General features: G+C 36.5%; 1 protein-coding gene and 3 pseudogenes across 1 annotated transcript; 3 read left to right on the top strand and 1 right to left on the bottom strand.

Annotated features, from left to right (window-relative positions):
• Nucleotides 1–2,773: 2,773 nt before the first annotated feature.
• Nucleotides 2,774–7,025, top strand: LOC125199403 (annotated as a pseudogene).
• An 857-nt stretch (nucleotides 7,026–7,882) lies between these two features.
• Nucleotides 7,883–12,652, top strand: LOC125199402 (annotated as a pseudogene).
• Nucleotides 12,653–13,054: 402 nt separating this feature from the next.
• On the bottom strand, nucleotides 13,055–15,543 carry LOC125199401 (annotated as a pseudogene).
• Nucleotides 15,544–19,582: 4,039 nt separating this feature from the next.
• LOC125199400 lies at nucleotides 19,583–21,350 on the top strand. The gene is made up of 3 exons (XM_048097423.1): nucleotides 19,583–19,611; nucleotides 19,903–20,028; nucleotides 20,802–21,350. Exons 1-3 carry the CDS (start codon nucleotides 19,583–19,585, stop codon nucleotides 21,160–21,162), a joined length of 516 nt encoding a protein of 171 aa, XP_047953380.1. The 3' UTR covers nucleotides 21,163–21,350.
• The last annotated feature ends 291 nt before the right edge of the window (nucleotides 21,351–21,641 follow it).

Genomic DNA, 21,641 nt, shown 5'->3' with positions numbered 1-21,641 from the left:
CGAAAAACGCAATAAGGCCATTAGGATTAATTAAAAAATATCAATGGGGTATTAATGTCAATTAACTACATATTTAGTTATAACTAACCTTTAAAAGAAACCCCAAAAACTCTAAATTATATAACATATATCAAATTAAAGATAATTTCATACGGATTCCAACGATATCTTATATACATATGTTCTGACGTCAAAATTTGAAAAAAAAATCGAATTTTTTAATTTTTTTAAGTTGTAAATGCACATCTATATAAAATATGTCAATATAATATATGTTAAAAGCCATATAAGCAAGTTAACATTCTTAAAGATGTTGACATTCTAAAGATTTGTTGATATTTTCAACACTTTTTATTGACATTTTATTCAAAAACCTAATTTGGAGTTTATTTTTTTTTTTTTTTTTTTTTTTTTTTTAAATTTTTTTCTTTTTCGATTTAATTAATAAAAATGAAAATTACAATGGAAATTGTAGATCACACATTTTCTAAAATCTTATGGGCCTTAAATTAGTTGTAGTTAGAGATTAAATGAATGAGTTACATTGATCCTCCCTTTCTTATATTACTCTAGATTGAGATTATAGTTATTAGATGTGATTAATTTTACTATATTATAATTTTATTTTTATATTTAATTATTGCTATATTTATACATCTATTTAATAATAAAAAAAATTGATAGAATATTAAATAACTTGCGAAATATAATTGTATATGAAATTAATCCACAACTTTTATTTATTTTTTGGAAAAATGATCAATAAAGATTCCCTATTTATTGAATTGATAAAAAATGTTTTATCAACTAAATCGTCTTCTTATTTTAGTATTTTCACTGCACAAAATGTGTTCAAATAAATAAAGCCTAAATTTTGTAATTAAAATTTGAAGATAATTTATAATAGAAATATTTAGGAATAAATAGAATATATAAGAAAAAGTAGAGAATTTAGAAGTAAAAAATAGGATGAAAATTTTAGAACAAATACATATGCAACTATATATATGAGTTTCGCAAGTTTAGTTTTTTTAGTTTTCAATTAAAGTGATGATAAAGTGATATATTAAATTAGTTTATGTAAATTAATTGAATGCATCGCACAGAGTAGATACTAGTTTAGTATAAAATTCACGGGGAAGCATCTATGGAGACGAAGACTATTTGGCCCTTTAATAATTGGGCCTTTGATCGATGTCGGTCCAATACCATCGGTTTCTTTTTAATTTCGTACTGTTAATATTGTTTTGGACTTTATCCCTCATTTTTAATTTTAATTATATTCATTTTACATAAATGGGACTCTAGAAATGTTAAATAATATCGGAATCTTTAACTTATTTCCTCACCGATTTCTCGTAGATTATCCGAGCAAATATCGTTGTAGTCCTCAATATCATTCACTCTCAAATAATTATAGTAACCGAGCTCGTGAGGATTTTTCAATAATATAATTTGATTTACACTTGATGATATTATTTTAGTTATATAATTATTCAACTTGTTAGTACTCCGATGCTACGAGTGGTGTTTAAAAACAAGGAATGATATATGTGTTTAATTTCGTAGTGCTTGGTGACATGTATGTTTTGAAATTGTTTCTGTACTTTATTTTATAAATATACTAAAATATTATTTATGTTCATTTTTTTTTTTTAAATTGTGTAAATTATGTTAGCTATAAATAGACTAGACAATGAAAGTAATATCTAAATAAACTGTTATTAATTTTTTCATAAAATGCAAAGTACAAAAGTACAAACTACTCTAATTCAATAATGCAATATTATTTTATTTGATGAAGAATGCGATTAAATTTTCTTGCACAATATTCTCGAAAATTCTAGTAAAATAATAACCGCCTCCAACCGAACCTAGCCATGTACAACCTCGTATGCACAGCGTACAACATCAATAGCCGTCACCGTTTAAGGCGCGAGCTCGTTTTTTTCCCGTTCAGTCATCTCCTTCACACGCCAAGGTTTTTTCTTCAAAAGAAAAAGAAAATAATAATAAAGAAAAGTTCTGCTCAAGCCCTAAATTCGATCGAGCAATACTCCGGCGATTGTTATTTTCGATACATCTATTGATTTGAATACCGAGGCGGCGAGGATTGGCGGCTCGATGAATCGCCGTCGATTTACATCGAGGGTTCCCTTTGTTGATTTATGCAAGCACGATTCTAATCATCTATTCCCCAGGTAAAAATCGGTTTCCTTGTGAAGATCTTCGTTTGATTGAGTTTGTAATTTTGATGATTGAATATGTTTTGTGATCGTATGAGAATTCGGTTTGGGGATTATCGATTGTTGTATGATTAGATATCTTCGTTATGTTGATATTGGCGCCTTCACAAAGTTGAACTGACATTATTGATGACAGAAATGGATTTGTGGAGAATTTTTAAAGTTGAGTTGGGGTTTTTTCGACGAGCTAAAACCTTAATTGGAATAGAAAACAAGTGAATATGTTTTGGGGACCTCTTTGTTGTTAAGCATAATTTAATATTTGCAGTTCAAAGTGAAAAAAGGCAATTATTGTGTAAGCTTTACTTTGAGAGAGAATGATTTGGTGGGGATTTTGAAATTGATGAGAAGTTTTCTTTCGTTTTACTTAACTGATTTATCGGTAGTGATGTTGTTAATGCATTTGAGTTTTTGCTGCTGAATTGGATGGTATTTTTTAAATTTTGTGGTTTATCTCTCCTGCCTCCAGCATTGATATCAGCAGCAGTTGTCACACTTGATTCCATCGAGATCTTCAAAACTCATGAATGGTTTCCCGACTAAACCCAAAGTATCTTCAATGTAAAGGGAGAGAGAATAATTCTACCAGTGTTAAAAACAAGCATGTATTGTATTCCTTCAGGGGTGAAGAATCGTGGCAGGTAATTTCCTGATGATTTTCAGTGACTTTAACATATTCTTAAACTTCTTAGTTGTTTCTGTATGACTCTTGTGATTTTCAGTTTGTGAATATTGAAGCATAAATAAATTTGTGCTCGTATATTTTTTCTATGTTTTGTTGTTGAAGAAGATATCAGTACTACGATATTCTTTCAAAAATTCCCTTTTAAATTCACAAATCACAATAACTGTGTCCCACTTGTTCTATTTTTCTATGTTGCCTGTACTCACAAAATTTTGAAAGTTTGTGTAGTTAAAAGGTTGCCGCGATTCTTGTTATCCTTAACATGCTTACTTGTTACGCCCGTTGTTGTCTGATTATTGGTTATTCCTGTCAGTTAGATAATTTACACCTTGAAACCTTAGAGGTGATTCTGAATTACCTCTTGTTTGTCCAGCCCCTAACAGAACTTCCTGATACGAAATGCAAACGTTGTGGACTCTATGAGGAGGATGCCGTTAGACCAAATTATGTATTTGATGAATGGGAACTTTGTCCATCTGATTTCACACGGTCCGATGGCAAGTATATTCATGTTAGGAGAAAGAGTTCAATGCCACATTTTTTTGTAAAGAATGTTTGCTCGGGAAAAAGGTGAGAGAGTATAATCTTTCCTTTCATCTTCTAATTGTATTTATGTGATGCAAAACTCTCACAGCATCTCATGTTGCATAAATTGTCGTGTTAAAAAGTTGCATAGCTCGTACACCTCTTTTCTTGGCGGCATATGAAAGAGTCACTCTGTCATTGCATTTTTTGTTTCTATGTAGAACCAGTGAATGTGATTTGTATACATCTGAATGTTCATGCTATTTTTTCTCTCAGATGACTGCTCAGATACCTTTGAAATATGCATTTGGTAATATTCCAGTGAGGCATACACTCATTTTAGCTAACTGATGAATTTTATGATTTTTTTTCAGCTTCATCTTCATCCTCGATTGGGTAAGGATAAAGCAATTCCACTAACGCCAAGCAAAGGGTTCAACAAACGCTACCTTGGCCTTGGATTGTGCTATCAGTTGCCATTCCTGATCCTGTTTACAGGTCCTTGTAGCTGGTTGCAAGGGGGGCAGAGACGAAAAAGGATGCAACAACAGGCTCAGTTCCCCCAAACTTTTTAAGATTTATGATATCAGGGTGAATTGGGTATAGGCCCTCCCATACAGTTTGAGTCACACATCTGGGTCTTCTCACTCTTTTTCTGTACACTAGGATAGCTGCAACAGGACGAGCTCTATTGTATAGGTGTGTATACTCATGTTCATACACAAACAAAACATTGCACAATCATGCCCAATTTGAGGTTTGAGGTAGTTTAGGCCTTTGCTGTGTGCATTTCTTTTGTTTTTGGACCTGACAAAGACGGCATCATCAATATGCACCCGGGACCCAAAAAAAAACACGAGATGAGATATTATTTACCAGGAAAAATGAACTGTCATGTAAAGATGAAGAAACAAAAAACCCCGCAAGAAAAAAAGATCCCTTTTTTTTGCATCATATTGTGACTTCGTCTTTTTTCTCGTTTGAAGAACACAAGAATACGAATTGATGCAAGGCATCAACTCGTGTTGATCAGATTTTGACTAGCGTGGATACAAGTCTCATAAGCATAGAAAACATTACAAAATGATATGTCCCAGAAACTAATTTTCGTCAAAATCGGGGAAAACCCGCTCTTTTAGAGGAGAGACTCAAGTAGTCGGAAAATTTACTCCATTTATTAAGATCATCTAATTAGAATTATCCCCCAATTAAATTTAAAAAAAAAATTTAAAAATTTAGTAGTAAAAAAAAATACCAACTCTTCAAATTAAAATGGGAAAAAAACCCCAAATTCGGAACAGAACCGCCGCTTTCTTCATCACCAGATTTCTCCTCGCCATTGTTATGTTGAAAAAATGCTGAGAAGAAGATTCACTTCAGTTTTCCCCCCAGCTTGATCCGAGCTGCCCGGTTCGGGCGCCCAAACCCTACACCAACACCAAGGTTTCCTCCTCAGCTACACTATGCACGCCGTATGCGGTTTTGTTTCCCAATCACCGCTGCAATTCAGCGAGCGGGGGTTACAGCACCCTTTTTGGCGCTGAACGATCTGGGGGATAATCCGGGGTCGCGCCAGCAGAAGACGAGGAAGGGGCGTGGTATCGGGTCGGGAAAGGGGGAAAAAGAGGCGGGCGGGGGCACAAGGGCCAGAAGGCCTGGGACCTATAAATTCGGATTTGAAGGCGGACAGACGCCGCCCGCCGCCGCCTTCCCAAAAGAGGCTTTAAGAATCCCTTCACTCTCACATTTTTGGTATCCCTTTTATTCACCCTCATTTGAATTCGATTGCTGATGTTATGTTAGGTTAGGGGGTTTGGTTAAATTCATCTTTTTGAGCTTCAATTTTACTGCAATTGCTCATTTGGGAAAAAACCCAGAGTTTTACTTGTAGCGATTATGTGGTGTTAATTCTAGTGTTTGAATAGGTTTTCCACCGATTGATTTAGCTTATAAATATCATTACATAGAAAGAGTTTAAAGATGAATCAAATGATCTATAGAGCTCATGGAGATTATTGAACATACAGTGAAGTTGTGAATCAAGCCGAATTAGCTCAATGATAGGAGTTATCAAGATTGAAGTGCATTGGGATATCCCAAATCGATCTAAGTAAACATGGGATTATAAGCGAGTACTATTTTTATCTATCTAGGTCAATCTTTAAAAGTAAGTGCTCCTGATTGGTTTGGCTCTCGAAGTAGTACCATTTTAGATTTGATACTACACGATGTTTCTAAACCCTGTATTTCTTCGTATCACTAAAGGACTACAAGTGTAATGTTTGTGTACAAGGTAAACTTAGCTCAATGATAGAAGTTATCAAGCACCTTGGGATATCCAAAATTTGAATTTTCAATCCATCTAAGTAAACAAGAAGGGATTATAGCTCATAGTAGTACTATTTTTATCTATCTGGGTCGATCTTCAAAAGTAAATGCCCGGATGGATTGGACTTCTCGACATACACCATTTTGGATTTGATATTACACAAGTGCTTCTTAACTCTTAAGTCTTAACACTATTTTTTCTTTGTATCATTAAAGAACTACAAATATATTGTGACAAGGCAAAATGAAGCTTTGAGGTGTTGTACAGACCAGAGGTGGTAACTTTTACGTTTTAATTTGCTGATGTTATTTGGTCCTGAAAATGATCGTGAGTGAGAAATACATTCTGAGAGTTTTATTACTTGATAAAAGTAGAAAATCAGTGGGATCTCTTACATTTTTGTGTGACTGGATTTGAGTAAAGCCACTGCTGATTCATCTCGATAGGGATTCCAATTAGGACAGGGCCTAAAGCATTTTCCTCCTCTCCGTCTGTTTTTTGCATATTAGTCATGTCTCTTTCTCTTACTCTCTTGTGTTTGGCATACATTATAACTGTTGGTCACCTGCAGCCTGTTGGTTTAGGAAAATCGCAAAGCTGATAAATGCTGGGAAAATTGATTCTTCAGAATTGATAACGATGAAAACTCTCAAGGTGTGTAGTGTGTATATTAGCTTCTATGATACTCTCATCTCTCTCAAGCCTTATCTGAAAACTTGCACTATGTTTTTCCCAACTAAAGGACTGTGGAGCTATAGGCAAGCAAATAGAAGACGGTGTTAGACTAATGGGACGCGGAGCTGAACACATTGAATGGCCCATCCATCTAGAGGTAACCTTTCCTTAACATTTTTCGCATTCTCAAAATATGTTTGGCATCCATTTTTTGCAATTTCAATAACCTCGAGCCACACAGGTTTCAAGGGTGACAGTAGGCAAAGCAGCAGTAGAGGCTGCTGGGGGACGGTGAGACGTGTGTATTACAACAAACTGGGGCTGCGGCGCTGCTGAAACCAGAGTGGTTCGAAAAGAAGGGCAGGCTACTTCCAAAAGCAGCAAGGCCACCTCCGAAATTGAAAGAGAAAGTAGATAGCATCGGCCGATTGCCTGCCCCAAGGAAACCGATACCTTTCACTGCTGAAGAAAAAGAGGCTATGCCTGCTGCTTCCTAAACTGCTTAATGACTACTTTAGAGGCAAGACAAATTGCTGAATTTATTATAGAATTTGATTTTGTTTTGTTTTGTTTTGTTGTTAGTTGAGATGATGTTTCTTGCTCCAACAAAAATAAAATTTTTGTTGTTAACATGTCTAAATAATCTCTCTCACACACTTTTTATAACAAATGTTTGTTCATTTTGGGACAATAATTAGTGCGACTAGGCAAGGCATGTGGAAAGAGGGTGGTAGTTGGGGTTCAATTATTTTAAATGGACCATATTAATTAATTCTAATGTCATTTATTAAAACTGCTTAACTGGCAGAATAATTGTTTTTTATCTGCTTTTGATATCTAAAATAAAAGTTTAGCAAATTGTCTTTACTGTAGTTAAATAAAATACTAATCACAACCAATAATTTTTTTCTGTCTCCGCCTTAATAGTTTAATAATTCAACATAAAAATATCCCACTATTATAATTACAAAAACTTTCTCACACGTGATTCACATATTCTTACTTTTTAATTTTTTATATTTACTTATTATATTAACCACGTTACTAGTTTACTACAAATTACTTAGGTCGGTGTTTAACTTTTTTCTTAAATTTGTTTTGGAGCAATACTTTGGTCGGTATTGAAATAATACTTTTGCCTCATTGTAATTTTTCATTTAAATTTTAATGAGATAAATTATAACGTTTAAAATAAATTAAAAACTACATCGCTCTACGAACAACCAATATTCCTTTTTTTTTTCATTTTTAGTCATCCGCACATATTAATTATATTCTATTGTTAATAAGTTTCTCATACTTTTATAATCTATTTGATACAAGTATAATTTAATAACAATTTATAAAATTAATTACATCAATTCTTGTCTCATTTCCAAACATAAAAGTGCATTGATTGACAATTTTAGAAGAAAGAAAAATCAAGGCAGATGTTTTGCACACAATCACCTACCATTCGGTGAGGAAAATAAATGGACGACTCTTAAAAATATATTCTCGGAATCTTCTCTCTGCGAAAAAAAAATTCAACCGATTTCACTTCATCTCGGGGCTAAACACTTCAATCTTCGCAGCTTGGATTCGTTTCTGGAAAATCAGCAAATTATTGAATTTGTGTAAGTATCGTTTATGCTCTTTCTCGTCAATCACTACTTCCGATTTCAAAGCATTTGATTCAAGCTTCAGCTCTTGCATTTGCTATCTCACTGTTGTTGACTTAGTAAATTTTTTTTTGTGAAATTATGTTGTTAGGGCTATGTTTGACTAGCAATTGAATTGGAGTTGATTTTGAATTGGGATTTACTACATCATAGACTTTGTCAAAAAAAAAAAAAAATTAGTACAATTTTCCTCTTTGGATGTGATTTAGTTTTGCAGTAGAGCTAAAAGGGATAGAATTATTGCATGATCATTTGATCTTAATGTGTTCATTTTGTTGCATGCAGATGTCGGAAATTCCGAGGATTGGGATATTTTTGAGGATTTTGTTGTATGGATTATGTTGATTTAGGGTTAGAGGATTGGAATTTGACATTTATTGGGGGTGAATATTTGTGAGTGAGCCAAATGAATGTGGTGGGTAGAGTTGGCAGCATCATAACACAAGGAGTGTACTCGGTTGCCACACCGTTTCATCCGTTTGGTGGGGCGGTGGACATAATCGTTGTTAAGCAGCACGATGGGACGTTTAGGAGCACGCCTTGGTATGTTCGGTTTGGAAAATTTCAAGGTGTTCTCAAAGGGCGGAGAAGCTTGTCCGAATAGAAGTCAATGGTGTCGAAGCCGATTTTCATATGCATCTTGATAACTCGGGTGAAGCTTATTTTGTCAGGGAGGTTGAGCGGAGAAGGATGATCGGGAGGGTGTTAAGGACTCGGAGAGTCTTGAAGGCGGGAGGGAGGACAATAGCAGTGTTTATAGTAATGCAGAGAGCGGTTCTAAAGAGAACGATTTTTTTGGGGCAAGAGATCGATGAGTTTAATGGTGGTGACGCGAGATGCAAGATTTACGCACAACTCTTGGTATGAAGCGGTTAGAGAGAGCCGAGTCTGACAATGAGCGGATGTTCTATGAGTTTCAAGATGAACAATCTTCTTTGGATGGTTCAGTTGAGTTCTCTGAGTACGATAATTTAGATAGTGTGGAACATGCATTGGAGGAATCGCAAAATTCGAATTCGGAGGTGGTTTTGGTGAGCGTGGACGGGCATATTCTAATGGCACCTATATCATCATCCGTGACGGATGCTGCAAGTGTGCAACTGAGCACGCCTCAGTTTCACCTTGGACCGGGCTGAACGAACTCAACAGTTTCACAGGGGTGATGATTTGTGGACGACTAATTGTATGGACGAGCTTGATTCTCCTACACATGAAAACACCCCTTGGAAAAAATTTCAACGGAGACGAGAATCCTCAATCTTCTGAACACTTAGAGCCTGGACAAAGTGACAAAGATCGTCTATACCATGTCCAAGCAAGTCTGGATTCATCTATTCACGACAAGGAGTTCAGTGTAGAAAGTGGCTCTGAAAGTGCATCAGGCCGTTTTCTTACACGTGATGTTTTCAAGAGTTGCCATGAGTTCATGGAATTTTCGCAGCAGTCTGCAGACGAGGATCGGGAGGATATCAGTTGTTCAGGAGACCAGAAATCGCCTTGAGTCCTTTGATGAATGACGAACATGTAGAACAGAATCTTGAAATATCAAGAGACAATGGTGAATCAGATTGCGACGAGTCTGGAATTCCTAGCCGTGTCTCATTGCTCGAGTCACAGGTTGAAGCTGCAGCTCAGGAAATATCTACTTCCAATACAGATCACAATGGTTCTGATCGCATGGCTGTTCGGTTTGCTACCGTTGATCAGGATTCAGGGAAACAAGTGGAAGATGATCGAACTGTCGGAACAGTGAATGATGGTAAGGAGTCTCCTTCTGATGTATGTCGAGAAAGGGACCACGTTGAACCACATACAGCTGCTCCAACGGGAACCGTTTGGTAAAAAATTTCATTTAGTAACAGCAAGATTACCACTACACTACATTCTAGTTTCCTTCATTTCCCGAATCTGATATTATCATATTTTTTTTAATTGCAGGGCTGGAAATATCTCTTTGCGCAAAGTTGCTTCATTCTGGAATGGGCTCGAGTGCAGCAGAAGATGCCTTCAACGAAGCGCATATCATTGGAGGAATTTAAACTTTCACCTGCATCAGTTGTGAAGAGTGAAGACCTGATTGTTAGAATTCAGGGAAGTACGTACCATGGCATAAAGCTGCACACATTGTTCTCAGCATGGCTGCTTTTGGCGAAGATCTACCGGTCGAGGCAGAAGATCAATCCCGGTGGAACAGGAGAAGCCAGAAAAAAGAAGACGATCCACAGCTGGTGTCTACTCCATCTCGCAGATGGAGACTCTGGCCAATCCGTTTAGGAGGTCCAAGCCACTCGAACATGCCACTAGTTACTCTTCTAATGAAGACGTCTATGTTGGTTCCGAATCCGGCTCACAGAGTCAACAGGCAGTTTCACCCCCACAGCACGTGCAGCCAGTGAGTCTCCTCGCAAGCAGTTTATTAGAACTAATGCACCCACCACCGAACAGATTGCATCTTTGAATCTCAAGGAGGGCAAAACATGGTGAGTTTCAAATTCTCTACCAGAGTTCTTGGATCCCAGAAGGTTGAAGCTCATATGTATTTGTGGAAGTGGAATACACGAATCGTGATATCAGACGTGGACGGGACTATTACCAAGTAAGTTAGTTTCACATTTCATTTCCTAATGTGTTATTGCTGACTGTAATTGGCTGAACACTAAAGTGTTTTTCCTTTACTGCCTTGCTTTGAGAGGGTTAATGATAACGAAACAAAGATCGAGACATGATAACCAATCCCAGTTCCAAAGCTTTGGTTTTGCCTGAAAAAATCGTGTCTGCTTGTTTCTAGGTCTGATGTTCTTGGCCAGGTCATGCCGTTGGTAGGAAAAGACTGGAGTCATTCTGGGATCGCTCATCTTTTTTGTGCAATAAAGGTAGTATCTTTAAATGCCGGTTTTTGGTCCAAGCTGATTCGTACCATGCATTCTGAGCTTCCAACTGAAACTCATTTGATTATTGGAAATATGAAGAACTGCATTTCTGTAGTTTTGTCTTATTATTAATGTTTCTGCTACAGGAGAACGGATACCAGCTCTTATTTCTAATGCACGAGCTATTGTTCAAGCATATTTAACTGAAAAGCTTCCTATCCAATCTCAAGCAGGTATAATTCTGAAGACCGTGAGTCTAAATGGCGGTTTCTGATCACGATATGTTTGTAGCACATAAAATTTCCTAGTTGATAAGATGGCCTGAATCTGTTGCAATGTTTGGTCCACATAAATCCGTGCTACTCTAACTGTTAACTTCGCGATGTTCTTGTGTTTCTTGAGCGTGGAAACTTTATCCTCGTATTATTTTGAGACTTATGTGGTTATTGTTTTGTTTCAATATGGGCAGGATGGTAAAAGCTTGCCAACTGGACCTGTTGTCATTTCCCCTGATGGATTATTTCCTCGTTGTACCGAGAAGGTGACATCCTTCTCCTTGGCATATCTTTATACTTGATACATGAGAGCCATCAGTGGAGATTAAGTGTCTACACAGATGAAACCTGGTTTTACGAATTTTGAAATCTAATCGCAAAATTTGTCGCTCAAACTACTTTAGTGGCATTACAAGACTTTCATATATGGTTGTTCCTTTCTGATTAGTTTGATTCGTTCGAAGTTATTTCTCTTCATATCTGGTTGTGAATTATGATACACCCATTTTCATTCTCTCCAATCTTTTCACTACACACATCCATCTTTGCCCATCGTATCTGACAGAAATGTTGCGTGTGCCAGTTATACGACGAGCTCCACATGAATTCAAGATTGCCTGTTTGGAGGTAAATGTCAAAATCCATTTGCTATGCTAGTTTTGTCTGCCAAGAACCTTTACATGGTTATGCAATCTTTGTGTTACAGGATATTAAGGCGCTCTTTCCACCCGATTACAATCCATTTTACGCGGGTTTTGGAAACAGAGACACCGACGAGCTCAGCTACCGGAAAATTGGGATTCCTAAGGGAAAAATCTTCATAATCAACCCTAAGGTAAAGTCTTTGAGGATTTAGTCTAAAAAGAATGCAAGAAAAAGAAAAGAAACACTCCAACTTTCCTTTGAATGTTTTTTTCCTTGCAGGGGAGGTGGCCATTAATCGTCGTATTGATGTGAAATCATACGGGTCGTTGCACACGCTGGTGCATGACATGTTCCCGCCTAACGTCATTGATCGAACAGGTAAACCCAAGCCATACCAGAAATCACGTTTTCATGTTTCTTGATGCTGAATTTGCATCCGCGCAGGAGGATTATAACTCGTGGAACTACTGGAAAGTGCCTTTGCCCGATGTCGATAACTTGTAGAAGCCCAGCTCGGCCCGAATGCAGAGCTGTATCAGTGGCTGTAGATGCTGGGACATAATTTTTTGGTAGCTAGTATTCTTGTTTCCATCACTTTTTCGTTCTCTGCCTCAGCATATGATTTAGTTAAAAACTCCATTTATAGATATATGTATCCATATATAGACCATTCATGTTGTACTAAGTTGATGCACATATTCATCTTTAATCAATAAATATATTCTTCCCATTTTACTTTTATTTTCTTTGTTTCTGCATCCTATTTTGTTTCTTTTCTTTTTCTGGATATTTTGCATGTATTTTATTGAACACTAAAATATTCAAAAATTGCTCAAATGCTGTGACATAAATTGACATTCATCCATCTGTATTTGCTAATCTTTCAACAACTTCAAAGCCTTCATAATGTGTTACACTTTGCCGAGACAAAATCCTCATTGAACCTAAGACAAGAACATGACCATTTGCCTATGTTTCTCTCTTGTCACAAAGCTCAACCTTAATCCCAACAAATACCAGTCATATTCAAGAATCTCTACAGAGATTCATTGCAGGAAGCCATTGATGCAACATATGATTCGTGTCGAAACTCACACGGGCAAGTGTGTCGTCGTGTTGAGATCGTTTCTCGAAAGTCCAGAACCGATGACGGTGGAATCAAATGACATAAATAGGATTAACTTCAGAATCAGTGTCAGAGTGTCTGAATGAGCTTCCTCCACTTCTCGAATACTTCTCTCTTCCTCACCCTCCGTATCCTCCTTGTCTTCAGCACATAATACGTCATGCCACCTAGAACTCCGGCCATGGTGACCGCCCCTGTGATAGAGACAAGGATTGCAGCCCATCTATGGTGCTTGCCGACAATGATGTAAGACGAGGAGAGGAAAGCCACCGTGGTGCAAGCTGCGGCCAGCCACATTAGCTTATTGATCACCTCCACAACCCGTCTCTCAGATTTCACCCTCGCCTCGGACCACTGTGATTTGCACCACCACGACAGCCAAGGATGTGAAGAGTGCGATGGCATTGGAGATGAAGAAGACTTGGAAAGCCCGGCTGCTCACCATCACAGCCATCCCTTTGTCGTTGTCGCCTCCGGGACGGTGAATATGGCTGCAAAAGCAACTGTTGCAAACAGAACAGCCACCACTGTTACCGTGTTAGTAGCATTGTTGATTCCTTCTCTATGAAGCTTCCTGAGCTCCTTTGCAATGCCATTCACATTCTTGTTTGTTTACGCGCCTGTTCAAGTTGCGTATGCACTTCTTTCTTTATCTCCGAGACAGTTTCCCGGAGTTCATCACGGGTTGGTTTAGCTCGTTGGCCTTCATTCCACCATAGCGCATCAAGCAGTCTTTAATTTCACAGATCTCTTCCGATAGAGGAGCCCTTCAGCTATGTCGAGCGCTGTTTTCTGACCTCTAGTCAGCGCATTTACATTCGTGTCACGAAGCCGTAAGAGCTCCATTACAATCTGCAAAAGTCATAAGCTTTAGATGTAAAAAACTGTAAAAAAGAGTAAAATCAGAAATGCAGAAGCTAAAGGCCATATAACATAAGCTTCTATACATGTATAAATCAGAAGCCACAAATGCAGATTTTTGACTCATCAAAGCATCAACGCCTTTCCTTACCTCAGCACGCTTCTTCCTCGTAGCTATATGTAACGCAATATTACCGAATTTGTCAGGAAGCATCACTATGGCTGGATCTGCCTGCAGAAGTAGCCTCACCACTGCTGAGCTTCGCCCTTCACAGCCATGTGCAGAGCAGTCTGCCCTTTCTTATCAGTTTTTCGGGCCAACTGTCGGTCCATCTCTAGCAAAGCCTTCACAATATCTGCATGGCCTTGGCGCGCTGAAAAGTGTACGCGTTTTTGCCATTGGATTTCCGCGCCTCTAGCGACTCAGGATCGTTTTGGAGCAACTCCTTTACAACAGCTAGGTGCCCTTTCGTTGCTGCAGATATGAGAGGAGTTGCATTTGACTGGCCGACTGTGTTACTCAGGTCTGGATCATGATCTAACAGCATCTGAACAATATCTGTAGAAGTTGCAGTTCGTATAAGTCGGGTTTACAACGAAATAACATTTATCCTCGCAAAGATCCAGATAATGACACTTACTAAATATAACTAAAGCATTCAAGAACAAAAAGATCAAACTCTCTATTTTCTCATTTCCTCAGCTAGCAAAAGAGAATGCCATTACTTCAAGCAATCATTTGAGCCATATAATGTAGAAAAATCACTCTCCATCTTAACAAGATGACACAATTCAGATGATCAAACTATTTAGTTAACTTGCTATTCGACAGATAAATCGTTCGCACACAAAAAAACTCGCATTGTAAGACATTTTGTCACCCAAAATCAGAGGTCTTAGCACACAACCATCATTCAAAGATGCCTATTCACATCAAAATATTGGATCAAGTAATGAGACAAGTCGGATTACCATGATGGCCTCGACTGGCAGCGATGTGCAAAGGATCAAATCCGACCTATTCTTCGTCCCCAATCCCCTCCTCGCGAATAAGGCAACAACTCCTTCATCACATCAATGAACCCCTTCTCAGCTGCGATGAAGAGAGCGGTTTCCCCAATTCATTCACCTCATTCACTACAGCCTCCCTGATCTCCGCCACCCCGGCGTCAAACTCAGCCCCCGCAGCGTCTTAAGCATCTGCTCGTCGATTTCTCCCAAAATCTCAATCACCGCCGTCACATCACCCTTCTGCGCAGCCAAATGGAGCTCCCCTATCGTTGTGGCGGCCAGTCACCTCCTCACGTACTTCTTCTTCCCCGATTGATCGAACCGTTTGCCTGAATTCGACACGATTAGGGCTTTGCTGGGGTGGAGACCACCAGCGCCGGCGCTCGCGGCGACGGCGACGGGGGAGTGCTCCGTTCTGAATCCCTTTTTCGAGATCCTTCTCGCCTGCTCACACATTCAAAATCCACGAACATTGAGGTGAAAAATGAAAATGATACTATCCTCGATTTCTCAATTTTTTTTTAATTTCGCGTTGCATTCACACAAATTTAACGCTGTAATATACAAATTCAGAGTGCGAAATTGATTCACCTGACATTTGGGGAGGAGCGCCTCTTTCATTGGGGGAATCCATGGCGATCGAGGAAAATGTAGCTGATTTTGTGTGTGTTTCCGCTAATCAAACATGCTCTCGTTGCTGTGGATGAGTTTGATCGGAAAGTAGGTGTGGATTCGATGGAGTGTTGGCGTGCGGAGGCGGAAGGGAGAGCGGCCGGCGGTGGTGCAGCGGCGGAGGCGGAGGAAATTGAGTAATGTTTACGCCGCTGGGCCCACCACCGTATTAACGTTTCCAATTGCGCCTTTTCTTAACGACATTTCAAGTTAGTTAGTTAGTTTACCTCTATTTTTTTTATGTTTATCAAATAGTGTCTATTTTTTTTAATGCAAAATACATCTCATTTTTCTAAATAAATTGATAAAAAAATATACTTGTTCTATTAAATTTGCAATTTTGTTCAATCATATAGTATTAGGCTTACTAAGTTGCTAAAATATTTTGTCGACACATATTAATATGGCAAAATGATGTTTTTAACTAAGGACGATCTTGAAATTCTTATTTTAGCCTTATCTACCTTGTCAAATACTATTCTTGGACATACGATTATTGCAAGTAAAATCACCAATTATTATTGAAGAATATATTCCTGAGTAACGAGTAAGGACTCAAATTAGATAGACATATCCAAATTCAAGGCATGGGGTTTTATTCAAATTGACCAAAAAGAAAAAGATTAAATTCACTCATTCAAAACTTTTACCAAGAAATATATATGGGAAAATGGACAAAATGGAGAATTAAAAGGACTGAAATTATTAGGAGCTGGCTGGCTAGAAATAATGGTTTAAGAGAAGAAAAGGAGTTAATTGCCAACTGAGCAATGAACAATGCTTTGCCATCTTCAGCTCTCCTCCCTGCATAGATAGGGACTTGAAAATTTTAAAAATAAATAAAGATTCGATTTTTAATATAGAGATAGAGATAGAGATAGAATTCATGCATTTCAAATCAGAATTATGGTGTATAATTTGTTTAATTTCTGGAGTACTTTTGTAATAGGATTCGATATGATAAAAAATTATTTGCTCGAGTTCATCATCTTCGATTCCAAATAACAACATTCTTGACTTCTTGTGCAACAACTTCTAGTATTAAATTCGAAAATTATTTTTGAATCATGTTTCATTCAGTATTAATCATTACGAGTGAATGTCAGTTTAGTGATTTATGCATTCTTGATTTTATATATCCAAATGTTGCTCTGTAAAGACCAGATGATCTTGATTGGCAGTGTGGATTCATGAATTGCAAAGTGAAATTTGACCTGCAGGTTTGGATATATTATAGTACTACCTCTGTCCCAAGGAGGTGACCCTTCCTTGGGCAGACGATTTTATCGATTTTATTTTGTGTGTTAAGTGGAGAGTAGAGATAAAAGTGTTTCCATTTTTAATAATGAGTCACCTTGGTTGAGGTCATCTTCGGTGGACCATTTCTAATGCTTATTCATTTCTGATGTGATCCTCGTTCTAAAATTTGACGGTAGAAACTGATATTGGGTGGATGAATATATGAAAGTCGTGAGATGGAACGATTGACACCGAAAGATTGTTTAGAAAAGCGGATGAAATTGAGAAGTCAAGAGTAATAAAACTCTTATAAACTTAATATTCAATTCCAACAATAAGGAGTTATACATGAGATGGTGAAATTGGAGTTTGCATTATGGAAATGAGTTAAAATGAAAGTGGAAATTGTGGTTACTCTATATATATATAAACACCAGTATCATGCATTACCAAATCACCTCAGATTCGAGTTCATCAACCAACCACGTTACCACATCCATGGTCTCTAGCTATCAATTAATGTTTTAATTGTTTTTTTCTTTCAGGACTCTTCTTCATCTGCCTCTACAAGCAACAAGCTTGCATACTTTCCTCCTGCAAAACCATACAATGAAAGTAATAATGTCTGTATCCCTGCGTAATTTTCATTCTTTGTATTTAACATAAATCATATAGAGCAACTAAGATTCGTCAAACACAACTAAAATATCAAAAACAAACATTGCCAGTTTAGTATCTTCAAGGGGAACATGAAGCTTATCAGCAACAGAAAATTAGATCACTAATTATTAATCATAATGTTAATCAGGTATCTATTATTAGAATTTATAAGCTACTATTGAATATTTAAATTCAAACTTATTAATCATAAACAAAATTTAATACTTGTAGTATTAGGAACGCGGTTGAATTTCAACGTGAACAGAAAAATCCATTACCAAATCATATGTCTGCCTTTACGTAATATAATTTGGATTGTAACTATTTATTTTCCACATTTATAAAAGAGCGTTGTTAGTACTGAAATTATTGTTGATGCTAATTTTCTCACTTTTTACTTATTAAGTACGAGTTCTTTATTGAATTAATTTTTCATTATTGTAAAAATTAAGTTGTTGATTTAATAAAATCTAATATAATATATTTAATCAAAAATGGTACTCCCTCTCTCCCAACTAAATTAGGTCACTTTTTTTATATGGAGACTAAGAAACTGTACAAAATGATCTAAATAATAGTAATAAGATAAAATATGAGAGAGAAAAAGTAGGAGTGATAGAGAGAGTAAAGTAGGTGAATAGTGATTAAATGTTTTGTTTTTTTCAAAAAAAAGAAAAAGAGATGATTCAATTTTATTGTTAATTCCATAAAAGAACATTGCTCAATTTAATTGAAACGAATGAAGTATTACAAATTAACTATATGCATGGATTATGATTTGGCTGATGCATTACGACAACACTTCACCAACTCAATTTGAATATTGATTTTCCTCATCAAATCAAATAAAGTTAAAATGCACCTACATATTCTTCATGCAGCTGATAGGGATTTCAACAATCAAATGCATCGAGACTACAAGTCGACGCAAGACGTCAACAACACCAGCCATGCAAACGTACTCGCACACCGATCATGAAGAAGAACCGAGTGAGAAAGGTCGATCGAGAAGCATAACAAGGAGCAAGAAAGATAGACCCCAACGCAAATGATCGCAACCAAATTCAAGGACTACACGTCCTACGAGATAGAGATGGAAGATTTGTTTAGTTTTCCTTATTTTATTTTTTGCCTTGGTTATTCTATTTCCTTGTTGAACGCTATTTTGTTTAGGTTAGTTTTTGATAAATCTTTTCGGGTTTTCTTCTTGATTCTTTCCCGAATCGTAGAGTCGAATCAGCAGGTCCGAACTCTATATATAGAGTTCATTAGAGAGTCAAAAACCGACGAGAAATAAGACAAATATTATTTTCTCAAAATATCGTATCTTCCAAACCCTAGTGACTGCTAGGGTTCTTCCTTCAAATTTACTCAACCTCACAAACGCACAGGTGCTCTAATTCTTGTTAGGATCCTAAATCCTATCAGCAGCCTTCAAATACCCAAAAATAGTTATTAAACATTTCAAATTCCCTTTGTTAAAGTCAAGTTTAAATATTTTTCAGTTAATTTGTCGTATAGAAGAATAATTATGCCATTACGAGTATATATATTAATACCCTCTTATTCACTAACAAATGTTCTTCTTAAAATTATTATTAATAGTCTTGATAAATTTTGTCAATATATTCAACTGTGTAGAGAGATATAAAAACCGAATATGACGCCGTTAAGATATTTATATGAAGACTTTTCCATATAATTAGGAGTTTTAGGTCTCTTTAATCATATTTGGGCTACTTGATTTTTGTTGACATCGTGATTTTTAAAATACTTTAATTGTGAGGATAAAAATAATAAACCTATTCGGGAAAAATTCGCATAAGCAGTATGATAAGTTGTATTGGCTTTCCGTACAACGTTTTTTTTAGACCGTTAAAATTTACTTAGGTGAATTCTAGTGTTATCTATCTATACATTGTCAAATAGGGGAATATAAGATGTACTAATTGATAGTAGTTGCAAAATTTTTTTTTTTTATTTTTATATAATCTCACTCAAAGATCATAAATTTTTAATTTTCAAACTCATACTCCATTTCTTATTCTTGTAAAAGACACACACTCGCACACATAAATTGTTGGGTATTGATTTGAAACGTAATGCCTCCCATATGTACATTAACTATAAGGTATATTCAAGTAAAATACTCCATAATATAAATTTGCCTATTAATAACGCCAAAGGCCGCATATTCGAAATTTGCATAGCCCAATTTTAAATTAATAAGTTTATACTATATTTTACTTAATGCACTAATTTTCAATTTTTTTATTGTTATTGTTTTTATTGGTAATTATTTTTTCTCCATTTAAAATAGCATTAGTTAAGATATGAAATATAATTAAGAGAAACATAAAAATTTATATAAGCAAATCTAAATAAATAAAAATATTAAACGTTAAGTTACAATAAAAAAAAGAAAAGAGGATATTATCTGCTCCCATTTAACCGTCTCTCTCTCAAACCCCCTCTCGAAAAATCCCTTACTATGCGGCGAGAACTATCTCAAGATCTGCAGTTTTCACAATCTTTCCATTGAAATCGGGTTAGTTTCTCATGAAATTTATTTTATTTTTATGTTATAATGTGTGCTTTTACGAAAAGCCCAAATGGAAATTTGCTGGTTTTCGTGTGCCCACAATGTGTTTGATGAAATGAAATCGGGTTAGTTTCTCAAGAAATTTATTTTATTTTATTTTATAATCTGTGATTTTACGAAAAGCTCAAATGGAAATTTGGTGGTTTCTGTGTGCCCACAATGTGTTTGATGAAATTAAATCGGGTTAGTTTCTCAAGAAATTTATTTTATTTTTATTTTATAATTTGTGCTTTTACGAAAAGCCCAAATGGAAATTTGGTGGTTTCTGTGTGCCCACAATGTGTTTGATGAAATGAAATGTTACTTTCGGAGGCTACAAATTCTGTCAAAATTTGTGCAATAGTAAATAAAACTATGTAAGTTTAATTTCATAATACAATGTTGTTTAAGCTAGAGCATGTTTTCATGTTTAGTTTTTTTCAATCTAAAATGATGGCTATAAAATATGGTTACCTTAAACAAAACCTTTTGGGCAGCATCTAATCCAAATTTATGTTTTGCATGGCCTCTCAAATTTTGTAGCACACTTCTCTATTAATTTAATACTCATTTATTCAATTCAGTCGTTTTTAATTATAACATCGATTAATTGTTTTCTTTCTTTTGATGAAGTTTGACCGCCCTCATTTCTCCGCTTGCGAAAGAGTTCACTTATGGAGTGTTTAATAAGTGATTATACCGTTTTGTGGATTCATTTCATAATTCTAATTATTTTTCAGGATCCCGATCACGATCCCAACCCTGACCTATCTCCCAACCCTGTCGGTTGGAGCAGACTCTACGGAGACTCCAACTTGGACTCTAGTGAGTAACCCGGAGGGTGGGGCTGGGGCGGTGAGTGTGGCTGATGTGTCCGGTGTGAGTAACCCGGAGGGTGGGGATGTGGCTGATGCTTCGTTATATAGTGAAGCGGCGGCCTTGGCTCTCAAGGTGAAGAAATTTAATGGTTTCCAAGGTGAAGACCCACCACAACTCTATTCTCTGGTTGGCAAAAAATTGATCAAGCAAGTCAAAAAGATGCTGGAGGGAGTTGGAGGATGCGGCTGCAGAGCGGTCCCTGAAACGCCGGGAGTCAGATGATGTGGCTGATGCGGCTATGGAGCGGTCCCAGAAACGCAGGCAGCTCGGAGACGGAGATGGAGACTGATCTGATCAACTATCTTGCATTAGACTTTCAATTTTCAAATTTCGCAGACTTGACTTGTGTATTTTGATATTAGTCGACTCCTTCCATTATCATATTATCTTCCTGACTTAGACTTCTTTAATCCATTTTAATCTGCGTCTTTCATTATGATTTTATTAAGCAATAGTTATTAAACATTTCAAAATCCCCTTCGTTAAAGTCAAGCAGCAATTAGCACTAGGACTATTAAATCAACAAAGTTTAAATATTTTTTCATTTAATTGGTCGTATAGAAGAATAATTATGCCATTATTAGTATGACCTTTCACAACATAAAATCTAGTATAACTTTACCAGTGTCTGGAGGGTGCAAGAATTGAACTAGACAACAACAGTAGACTGATAGTTTTCTGATAATGACCAGATAGTCTTT

Source organism: Salvia hispanica, unplaced genomic scaffold (assembly GCF_023119035.1).
Source record: "Salvia hispanica cultivar TCC Black 2014 unplaced genomic scaffold, UniMelb_Shisp_WGS_1.0 HiC_scaffold_482, whole genome shotgun sequence".
Lineage (NCBI taxonomy): Eukaryota > Viridiplantae > Streptophyta > Magnoliopsida > Lamiales > Lamiaceae > Salvia > Salvia hispanica.
The sequence above is the reverse complement of the archived record's forward strand: the minus strand, read 5'-3'. Positions and strand labels throughout refer to the sequence as shown.